General features: G+C 37.3%; 1 protein-coding gene across 1 annotated transcript in view; it reads left to right on the forward strand.

The window, feature by feature from the left end:
- Window positions 1-12,123, forward strand: part of Smp_139860 (putative o-linked n-acetylglucosamine transferase, ogt) — a gene marked incomplete at both ends in the record, with an annotated part of 66,500 nt that overhangs the window by 35,126 nt on the left and 19,251 nt on the right. The window contains 3 exons of the mRNA XM_018795255.1: window positions 44-140; window positions 2,997-3,176; window positions 8,028-8,156. Of these exons, the coding sequence (XP_018649586.1) occupies window positions 44-140; window positions 2,997-3,176; window positions 8,028-8,156 (406 nt within the window). The remainder of the gene's footprint in view (window positions 1-43; window positions 141-2,996; window positions 3,177-8,027; window positions 8,157-12,123) is intronic.

Consider the following 12,123-nt stretch of genomic DNA (forward strand, 5'->3'; position numbering starts at 1 on the left):
GTATGTTTATGATTATAAATAATCTCTGTCTATGTATTCATAGAGCTATTGAAGTATATACAGAAGGCATAAATAAACAAATAATACCAAATATAAACATTTTATTATGTAGATCAGAAGCTTATTATCAATTAAATCAAGTAAGTTTACAAGATAGTTTTCTTTTGAATCTCATGTATAACTGTAGTTCATATGGTAATTACACTTCAGTGGGCAGAGTCAGCTCTCTCTCTGGAGAGAGAGAGAGAAATGCTTTCAAATGACCACGAGTGTACAACCACTGTCAGGAAAGTCCTACAGACTGCCTTCTCGCGACGAGAACCGATGCTTTCAATGTGGTATGGTCGTCCTCCGAATGCCCTGGTACGATCGAGAATGAAGAGAGTCCGCTCTCTCTCTCTCTCGAAATGCTCTCAAATGGCCACTCGTATATAGCCTCTTTCAGGGAAGTCCTACTCAATGACTTCTCATGGCATTGGTGATGTTTACGAAATTGGGAAAACGAAAAGCGAATGTTCGGTGCTTTAACCAGGTTGGTGGAAACAGAGAGTCCATCTAGAGGAGTAGGAAAACCCTGATTCCAAACTTATGATGCACATGGATTCCAGGATCCTGAAGAACAAATGATGTATGAACTTATTGTTGATGACTGGCTATCATGGGACTGAGTCTTCTGACGTTGCTCCACTGCCTTGTTGATCAGGCCTGTAGGCCGAAGGCTCAGGTTGTGACAACCTAAGAAAACCACGTGCTTCGGTTTCGGCACCAGGACAGTATCCCAGCCCCCAAATAAATCGAATGATTTGTCTAGATCATGTGTATTTGGTGCCTCTTTGTACCAATGTTTATATGTATATGAAGTTTTGTGCTCATTCCATGAAATTAATTAATTAAAATAATTTAATATCAGAAAGGGTTTTGTGGATATTATAGTAATTTTGATAGATGAGATCATGAATCAATTGAAGCTAGACCACCATGGAAAACCTGGAAGCACTGAACGGTCGTTTCATTCTATTGTGGGACTCCTCAGCAGTGCGCATCAATTTCGCTCAATTTCATGAATCGGTTGAATTCAGGCAATAACACCGTTAAATGCCAGCCGGCTCTGTGATCTAGTTGTTAATCGCTCGCACGCGAGACTGATAGGTCCTGGGTTGGAATCTCGCGAGGCAGGATCTTGGATGAGCATATGGAGTTTCAATTTCTGTATAGCTAAGGTTTCAATAAACCTTAGTATACATCCTTGAAGGCTTTTGTACAACACTACAAATGCTGACTTAATGTCAACCTTATGACCAGTTACAACCAAATGTTTCTCAATAGAGAAAGGTGTTTGTCTATCCTGTGATCTTAGTTGACCATTAGACTTCATTTGTTTCTGCAGCCATTTGGGTATATGTTCCACCACCCTTACTTGCAGATCACGATTGCTCCTCCCTATGTACGTGTTTCTGAACATACATGTAAACTGATATACACAATGGAATGTGACACAATCGCTAATGTGCTATTTACGTTTTGGGTGAAACATTGACCTTGTCTTTTCAATGATGACAGGTTGAGCTGCATAAAATGTCCTGTTTATGGCTAATTTCAGTCTCCGTTTCAACATGAGACTGTTTAAGTCACTCCTAAATGGTAATGTAATATAAACTCGCTTTTTGGGTGCCAGAAGCGTCATAGGTCTAATCGTATTGCAATCCTTCCAGCGGTTTATAAACTTTAAAGAATAACCATTATTCATTAACGTATCAGTTAAGAGATTCGTTTCTACTTAAATAGTATCTCTAGTACAAATACGACTGATTCTATTGAATAAGCCCTTTATTAATCCACGTTTGTAAGGAATTAGGCAGTGACTATGGAAGTTAAGATATTGCCCTGTCCATGTCGGCTTTCTACATACAGAACGTCGGATAGAACCATCATCTCTGTTACTCATCAGTATATCTAGAAAAGGAAGTTTGTTGTTCTTCTCTTCTTCGCATTTAAGAGGAATATGCTTTGGACTTGTATTAAGTTCTTTTAACAAGCGATTCACATTTATTCCCTATAATTATGATGTCATCAACGTATCGTTTATGCTGACATATCTTTTTAATTAAGTCTTCAGCTAGGTTTTCAACATATCCCATAAACACATTACCCAGCAACGGTCCTAAAGGGTTACCCTTAGCTACGCCATCGATTTGTCGAAAGTGCTCATCCTCAAAAGTGTGTTTTACATTGTTAGTACACAATAGTAATCCTTAAGATATTTTAACAGGAAATGGCAATGGAAGATTATTCAATGATATATAGTCCCAAATAAGACGAAACGCGCTTCAAACTGGATTCCACTGCTAGCCATTATCCATCTTTGCTTATAAAGCTTGTGACTTCAGGCAATATCGAGGTATATATACCAACAAGAGACTGATCAATTGCAGTCCTAAATAGCAATGGGAAGATATAAGTAAACAACATCAAGTGAATAGATGATTATTAAGCAATTGATCAGTGAACGGTATTGAACGTCGTATTCTCCTCAGACTTCATAACTCATCCAATTTTATCGACGGTATTGTAGTGTGAATACCAATCTCAGTGTATCCTATATTGACTAATCTAAACTGTTGTAAGGCATGATTGACAAAATAATAGCTGATATTCCATTACAAAGTGTAATTATCTAAGTTTTACATCATTTACAAGATGAAACTTCATTTTCATTATTAATTTAATGGTTGAACGTATAAAAACCATCATGGAATACCTGGAAACACTAGATAGTCGTTTCGTCCTAGTATGAGACTCCTCAGCAGTACGGACTTACGTTCCTGCCCAGGGGATTCGAACCCATTACTTACCGGTTTCGTGAGTGACTACTTAACCTCTAGAAGAGTACTGTACAACGACAAGGCGGTCGCTCAGTGCTTCCAGGTTTTTCATTGTGGTCTATCTTTAATTGACTCATGAATCTCCACTAAACCCCACCCCTCTTCTTTTCCTAGTTTAACAAGGCAATATTCGATATACAACGTGTCATACATTTAAGTCCACATTTAGAAAATCATTATTTATTATTTGCAAATTATTTGCATAAATTGGCAAATACTCAATTGGTTCAACATTCTATACAACAATATTTAAGTTTAGCTGAAAGTGAGAAGCATAAACAAGTTGAACAAATGGTAAGTGTATGAGTAGTACTTCGTTTATTGTTATTGTTATTTGAACTCATAAATATTGATACAAAAGAGTATAGAATACACATGCGCCACACAAGTCACTCGATTTATGTGTGGGCTGCGATACTGCCCTGGTGCCCAAGCCGAAGCAGGTAGTTTTCTTACGGGGCCACATCCAGAACCTTCGACCTAAATATCTGATCCACAAGGCAATGAAGTAACGTAAAGAGATGCAGTCCTATGGTAGTCGGTGACCAGAAATTGGTTCATATGCCATTTGTTCTCTCAGAATCCTGGAGACCATGTACATCATTAGTTCGGCAGTAGCCCCCGGAGGAGCTACAGGCAGAGTTCTACCTGTTCCTATCATTTAGATATTTCAACAGGTTATCTGTCTTTTGTTTGTTTTAATAGATCATTATGTTAACTGATTGTATAACCTATTAAGGTGAGTTTGTAAAACGTATACAACTTTCCACTGTACAAGTTGCAAAAAAAACCCAATCGGAGACATTATGGTTGCTGGGAATATACATCGAAGAGAATGTAGATTATTCGGATATCGATTCCTGAACTGCCAATTTCTAACTGAGAACCATTCAATATTTATCGTGAGGATTGATGAAGAAATAAGAAACAGTAACTTGTTGATATACTTTATGTTGTGAATTGCATATTGTACCAAGAATATAATATTGAATAAAGTTAATTATAATAATAAAAGTATAACTGATGGGTATATCAAAAAAATTCACTTATTAAACTTTCGATATTATTCATCCTTTGAAGTTAATGGATGAAAAGTCATTTTTAAGCTTAAGGTGCTGATTTTATTAACTCTTATAATCTGGAACAATTGAACTCTGAATAAAATCATTAAGTGGATAAGCAGAGATGGATAGTGGCTAGCAGTGGAATCCAGGACGCGCGTTTCGTCATATTTGGGACTCGTCAGTTGGATGTACCTGCATCTCAGAGTTGATGTTCACTCTGGGACTCGAACTCAATACCCTCGCTTCAAAGGTATATCGAGGCAATACGCACAGTATGCACATATGCCAATTAGAGACTGACCAGTTGCAGTCCTAACACATCGATGGGAAGATTCAAACAAACAATACTAAGTGAATTAAGTGGATATATTGCACGATGTGCTACTTATGTCCATATAAGTAGTATGTAAATCTAATCATGAATAAAATACTTTGCAGAAGGTTGAGAACACCGAGGAGGAAAGAAGAGGAACAGTGAGCAATCAATATGGAAATGTAGGAACAATCAAGTCTTAAACAATTTTGTGCTAAATATAATTGGTTGTCCTCACCTGTGCTCTCCTTCACTACAATATAATAGAAAAATTAACGGCAATCGGAAGGTACTTATGAAATCACCCGTAACTGTTGAATTTCAGTAGTATTTTAACTGATAAGCTCCAGAATAAGCATCGGAACGTAACATTGAATTTATCCTGGCAATTTGATACATATTTGCTATAATCTTTAATCGGAGAGACTATAATTTATCAACGAACCAATCAGATTTAAGATAGCAGATCTTGGTTTTTGGCGCGAAATTCATTTACTCATTTGACTTAATAGTATTTCGACATTTTAACTGAAATCAGTTCATGATGAAAATAATAAATCTAATTCTCAGACCTACTTTACTTACTTACGCCTGTTACTCCCAATAAAGAATAGGCCGCCAACCAGCATTCTCCAACCCACTCTGTCCTTGGCCTTCCTTTCTAGTTCTATCCAATTTTTGTTCATTCTTCTCATATCCGTCTCCATTTCTCGGCGTAATGTGTTCTCTAGTCTTCCTCTTCTCCTTTGACCTTCAGGATTCCATGTGAGGGCTTGTCTGGTGACGCACTCGGGCGCCTTCCTTAACGTGTGTCCTATCCACTTCCAGTGCTTCTCCCTGATTTCTTCCTCCACTGGAATCTGGTTTATTCTCTCCCTAATATTCAACTATAAATCCTAATCCTAATTCCTTACACTAATATATGATCCTTATTTAACCCTAGTAACTAGGTGAACATACTCAAGATCATTTTTGATGTTCCTCAAAGGTCATTCATTCATAGATTATAATCTTACCATTATCTGAAGAGGGTTTTGTGAAGATTTTAGTAATTTTTATATAGTTGAAATCATGAATCAATTGAAGCTAGATCATCATGGAAAACATGGACAATAAAACTGTTGGATGACGGCTCAGTGGTCTAGTGGTTAAGCGCTCACGCGCGAGACTGATAGACCAAGAGTTTGAATCTCGTTAGGCTGGACCGTGAATGCTCACTGCTAAAGAATCCCACAATAGGACGAAACGACCGTCCAGTGCTTCCAGGATTCCCATGGTGATCTAGCTTCAATTGACTCATGATTTCAACCATATATAATCTCATGTTTCTATTTTCTTTTTTTTCTTCTTTTTTATATTCATTCATAGGCATTAGCATATTATTATTTGAATAGATATAAAGAGGCTGAAATAGTTTTACTGGAAGATTTGAAACATCAACCTGTATTCAATAAGACTTTATTACTTGGTCTTATATTAGATAAACAAAACAAAACAAAAGATTCCATTGAATTATTAATAAATAGTTTAAAGCAATTAGTAAGTTATTGAATTCATTAATGTACGTATATATATCTATATGAACATGACATTATAAGTTGATCTTAGTTGAAGAGTTGACTAGTATTTGATCACAGATGTCTTAGAAATATTGCTTGCATCTCAATGGGATCACTGTGTAAGTAATAGTGAGGTTAAACACAGGGTATTAGGGTTCGATGGTAAATCAGTTGAGATAGTTGGGTAACGTGTTACGTATGCCTGAACACTGATTACCACAACGCGCTATGCTAACTAGTATTGAAGATGATTGGAAGAAAGTTAGGGGCAGCCAAATCAAAATATGGCATCAGTGCTTGAAGTTACTAACTTCTAGTCTGAGCCATGTTAAAAGATGTAGACTACCTGGTTGGGATTCACAAGATGATAGCAATCGATGGTTAGAGACTTTGAATGACATGGTTCAAAATCGTTTGTAATGGCGAAGGTGCATCTACTCTTTGTGTTCTACCAAATTCTAATCTTCTGAATTCTTCATGTCTCTATTTTTTTTCTCTTTTAAAATTCATTTCACTGGATTATACTTTTTGAATAATATCTTCAAACTATAGTCTTTCCGATTACTGCATATACTTTATTACTTCTACCACTATGGGATTTAAATCGACAACTGCATCTCTGTGCTAATTTGATATGGCAACTCGAATTTAACTGACTGACTGATACGTTCGAGAGTGTGAATAGTCAGCTCTCTCCCTCGTAATAATCTCATACGGCCACGAGTATACAACCACTACAAGGGAAGTCCTACTCACTGACTTCTCACGGCATTACTATTGTTTATGAAATTGAGAGGACGAAGAGTGAATATCCGCTGCTTTAACCGGGTCGGTGGACACGGACAGTTCACCTAAGGAGGTTGGAAAACCCTGATTCTAAATAAGTGATGTACATGAGCCTCAGGATCCTGAAGTAACAAAAGACGTATGAACCTATTGTTAGTGACTGGCTACCTTGGGACTACCTTATGAACTACACCTTTAGGTTAAAGACTTCACGTGTGACTTCCTAAGAAAACCGTGCTCTTCGGTTTTGCCACCCGGTCAGTATCCTAGCCCTCACATAAATCATTTAATTTGTGTGGTTCATATGTATTTGATGCCTCCTTGTATCAATGTTTATGTATATACATAAATAAGTTTAATCAGTTCACAATATTACATAACCATTCGGTTTATTTATGTAGAATTAAAAATGGAAGCACATAAAAGGAGATATATGTCGTAGAATGAAATAGAAGAATAGTTTAATTATTACCTACTTATTATAGTTTGATGCTTAACGCTCGTTTCTCGATAAATGTAGTTCATGAAGTGGATCAGTTCAGATGAATCAAGCGATTTCAATGAATATATAGGTCTTTTTAAACGTCAGTAATATAATGGCTATTCACTATCACGAAATGAAAATACCAAAAAAACAATGTGATTACGTAACTACAACTGTTACGTCATAGTTTTTCATTACTCTACCCTATTCACTCACACCTTCGTTGTGGACCAAGCTTAGAGCCTTTAGCTATTGTATCCGACGATAATATTCAAAAGATACTTATTCAAACTTCTGTATTCTCTATTTCTCCCGACCGTTGCTGCTGCCTTGACGTGGTGGTCGGGCTTGCCTATCGTGATGAACCAATCGAGCTATGCTGGTCGAAACAATCGTTCCTCAAGGTCCTATCATGCCAGACAGGTCGGTTGAAGAGCGGTGAGACTAAAAGCAGCAAACCCAAGGTCCGAAGGCGAAGTCGTACTGCTGACTGTACAGAGGTGTGACAGCAGTAAGGTGTTTCCTTCAGACAACCAGCATAACAGCGGTGTTGCCTTCCCACAAGGAGGGGTGTGGTTAAAAAAGGTCGACCCTAAAAATGCACACCTCGCCTTATCCCGTTTCCGGCGGTAAGGTCCTTTGAAGAACTGAGCTAACACAAAAACTACCCACAAAATGGTCGTGTGTGACCGACCTCAAGCAGTTGTCCCTTGGGCACTGTGGTCACGCTCCCAGGTCATCAAGACCACTTCTAACCCAATTTCCTTTTCAGATACCTCTAGAAGAACCCTTCCACGGTGTGAGCAACCGGGAAGAGATAACTGACCTCATACCTCTAACAGCACTCAAGACTGATTCACTATTTCTTACTTCAGTAATATCTCAATCAGGTCTGACTTTATCATAGATGAAATATCTTTTCTTTATTATATAATATAGCGTTGTACAAAATCTGAGAAAGCAGAAATCTATAATCATCTTGGTCAATATTATATGAAAATAGGAAATTATTTATCAGCTATTCATGCTTTTACAACTTTCATTCAATATAATCCTCATAGACCGCATGTAAGTATCCATGTATGTACATATATATTTGCCTGTTATTATTCGAATTTATCATTAATGAATTGAATATAGAATCCTTGATTGACTATCTCATAACTACCATACAACCAAATAGTTATCAGGACTCAGTAACTAAGTGGATAATGAGATGGCATTCGAAGTGAATGGTACTGAGTTCGAGTCCTGACTGGAGTGAACATCAACCGTGGGATGTAGGTGCATCCAGCTGATGAGTCCCAAATAGGACGAAACGCGCGTCTTAGATTCCACTGCCATCCACTATCCATCTTTGCCTATAATTCAAAATCAGTTTAGTATAGACATTCTGTAGTCCATCTCCAAAATTAGTCTGTAAGGAAGGTCACTCTGTAGTGCTGAAGTCTCAAACTCTTCTGCGGTATCTGATGTTTACTGATTTTCAAGGTAACTTCAAGATGAAGTTAATTTTTGTTGTAAATTATCTTTCAAACTGAACAAGCTTCTACATATCTAATACTCTGTTTATTAAACTTTTTCACTGGTATATTTCGTCAGCATAGTGCAACAGATTAGAAGGAAGCTGTTTATAAAAAGTATTTGGAATCACTAGATGGACATTTCATCACTGTATGTTACGACTCAGTAATGTAGATTCGTGAATCTGTATGATAAAATCAAATACAGGACCTTCAATCTGGCGCTGGAATGTCTAGCCTCTAGACCGCTAAGTTGGGATATAGTAGTCCACAAGTCTAACTATGTGATTTCATTGGAACTCATTAATCTTCAAAACTCTATACTGAAAGTCATCATGTATTCATTAGTGACTAGTTTCGAGTGGAAATTCTTGGAGTTCTATTGAGAAATTGTGACTATTACAGTTCAACTATGTCAGGTGTGAGACAGTCGCCCTCCTAAGACAATGGAAAGTGGTCACAGAATATCATGGAGTGATGCATGTTAGACTTGAACACTACTATGTTTCAAGTCAGCAGTCTAGAAGTTTTTCATTCGAGCACGAAACTAAAGATCAATTAAAGCGTAATGGTAAGTTTCATAAGTCGAAATCATTGAACTAAAATGATTCTCTTAGTATTGTTTGTTTGAATCTTCCCATTGATGTTTTAGGACTGCAACTGGTCAGTCTCCAATTGACATATGTGCATACTGTGCGTATTGCCTCGATATAGCTTTATTTCACAAGCATTATGAGCAAAGATGGATAGTGGCTAGCAGTGGAATCCATAACGCACGTTTCGTCTTTGCACAAGCAAGTGGTTATCAGGACTCAGTAGCTGAATGGATAATGCTATGGCGTTTGAAGCGTAAAGTACTGGCTTCGAGTCCCAGAGTGAACATTAACTCAGATGCAGGTACATCCAACTGACGAGTCCCAAATATGACGAAACACGCGTCCTGGATTCCACTGCTAGCCACGATCCATCTTTGCTTAAAATGATTCTATTTAAAAGTATATCATCATGATAATTTACCTCTTACTAATTCATTGGATTTTCAATAACTGAACTTTATCCATAAGGTTTACTTATATCGTGCACAATCTGCTTGCCGATTAATAGCTTTACAACATCAAGGAGAAACTATCTTACCAGACAATTTCAATGATAATGTACTAGATGATATAAGTCAAGCATTAGTATTGATCCATTCGAACAAGTCATCGGTTAATCCAATCCATTTCAATGGACCTATTAAATATGTTAATATCATTGATCAATGTTTATTGACAAGAATTATTTACTTTGGTATAAATCAACGTTATACAAAAGCTATCTTAAATTGTAATGAAGTTATTCATAGAAGACCAGAATGGACAAGAATATGGATTTATCGGTAATTGTTAAGTAATAACGCTTTAATTGATAAAATAGTTCATTGTTTCCAATTTTCCAATGCCGCCAAATGCCCTGGTACGGCTGAGAGTCCGCTCTCACTCTCAAAATGCTCGCACATGGCCACAAGTATATAGCCTCTGCCAGGGAAGTCCTAATCACTGGCTTCTCGTAACAGGGGTGTTGTTTACGAAACTGAAAGGACGAAAAGTGAATACCCGGCGCTTTAACCGCGTTGGTGGACACGGAGGATCCACCTAGAGGAGCTGGAAAACCCTGATTCCAAACCAATGGTCCACATGGGTTCCAGTATCCTGAGGGAACAAATGACATATGAATCAATCGTTGGTCACCGGCTACTGCATCTCCTCACGATGCTCCACTGCCTTGTTGATTAGATCTTCAGGTAAAAGGCTCCGGATGTGCGTCCAAAGAAAATCAAACAACATCAAATCTAGAACTAAGTTGATACTAATAGAGGATTTACATTTTAATTCACACTCATTAACAAAATCATCTAAAGGTTTCTTGTCCAAATACAACAAGCCTTTGTAAATCAGTTTATGAAAAACAGATATTATCAGAATGGGGATGTTGTGCAGATTGTAGTAATGTAATAGTTGAGTACATGAGTCGTTTTAAGCTAGACCTTCATGGGAAGCCTGGAAGCACTGGATGACCGTTTCATCCTAGTATAGAACTCCTCAGTAGTACGCATCCATGACCGCATAAATGGGACTCGAACCTTAGACCTTTGGCCTCACACGCGAACATTTAACCTTCGGGATTACATGTGAGGTCTTGTCTTGTGACGATGGAACCCAGAATACTTAGTAACAAAAATAGTGAAGTAGTAATAAAACTAAAACCATAATGTTTTCTATATAAATAACTGATATAATAAATACATATTTTTTATATAGTTGAGATCATGAGTCACTTGGGGCTAGACCCTCCTGGACAATCTGGAAGCACTGAACGGCCGCTTCGTCTTATTATGGGACTCCTAAGCAGTACGCATCCACGATCCTGCCTCGTGAGATTCCAACCCATGATCTATCAGTCTCGCGCCAGAGCACTTAACCGATAGATCACTGAGCCGGAATCTAACGGTCCCACAATAGAACTAAACAGCCGACCAGTGCTTACGGGTTTTCCATGGTGGTCTAGCTTCAATTGACTCATGATCTCAACTACATAAAATTACTAAAATCTCCACGATACCCCCTTCTGATTATTGTTTAAATATTGACTTTATGTATTTTTTCCTTCCCTTTAGTGGTGTATTTAAATATTTATTAAAAACTTATGATTTCTGTGAAGCTGATTTGAATATAGCTATAGAAAAAGATCAAAGATCATCTTTAGCTTATTATCATCGTGGTTTATGTCATCAAATATATAATAAATGGGATGAAGCAATTGAAGTGAGTAAATTAATTTCGTAATATTGAACAGTCTACTTAAAAATATTTTCAGTAGTATAAAATTCAGGTTTTGGGGGTGTTAGTTACTGTGTTAAGCCTATATAACTTATTCTAGCTTCTGAATAGACCTATTTATCCATTCTTCTTGAGTCACATTTTGACCTTTTTTCAAGTATTCATTTATCAAACTTGATTGTTTTTTTTCATATGACGTATGTATGTGTACACTTTTATTCATTACATGACTGTAACTTATTGTTAACTGACTAGAAATATAGATTCACGCTAGGGTAAATTGCACATACCTGGGTAGCATCATTGATGAACAGCTATAAGGATGAGGATCCACAAAGCAAGGACAGAATTCCTACAATTGTAGAACATATGAAACTCAAAACAACTGTCAACTAATTTCAAAGTGAGAATCTTCAATACGAACGTCAAGATAGTCCTACTGTATGGAGCTGAAACTCGGAGAACTACTATATCCATCATCAAGAAGGTACAAACAGTTATAAACAGTTGTCTACGCAAAATACTCGGCATTCTGTGACCGGATACTATCAGCAACACCGTTTTATGGGAGAGGACAAATCAACTTCGACCTGAAGAGGAAATTAGGAAAAGACGTTCTTAGTGGATGGGACATACATTGAGGGAATCACCAAACCGCATCACGAGGCAATCGCTAATTCAAAATCCGGAAGG

This window comes from Schistosoma mansoni, chromosome 2 (genome assembly GCF_000237925.1).
Source record: "Schistosoma mansoni strain Puerto Rico chromosome 2, complete genome".
NCBI lineage: Eukaryota > Metazoa > Platyhelminthes > Trematoda > Strigeidida > Schistosomatidae > Schistosoma > Schistosoma mansoni.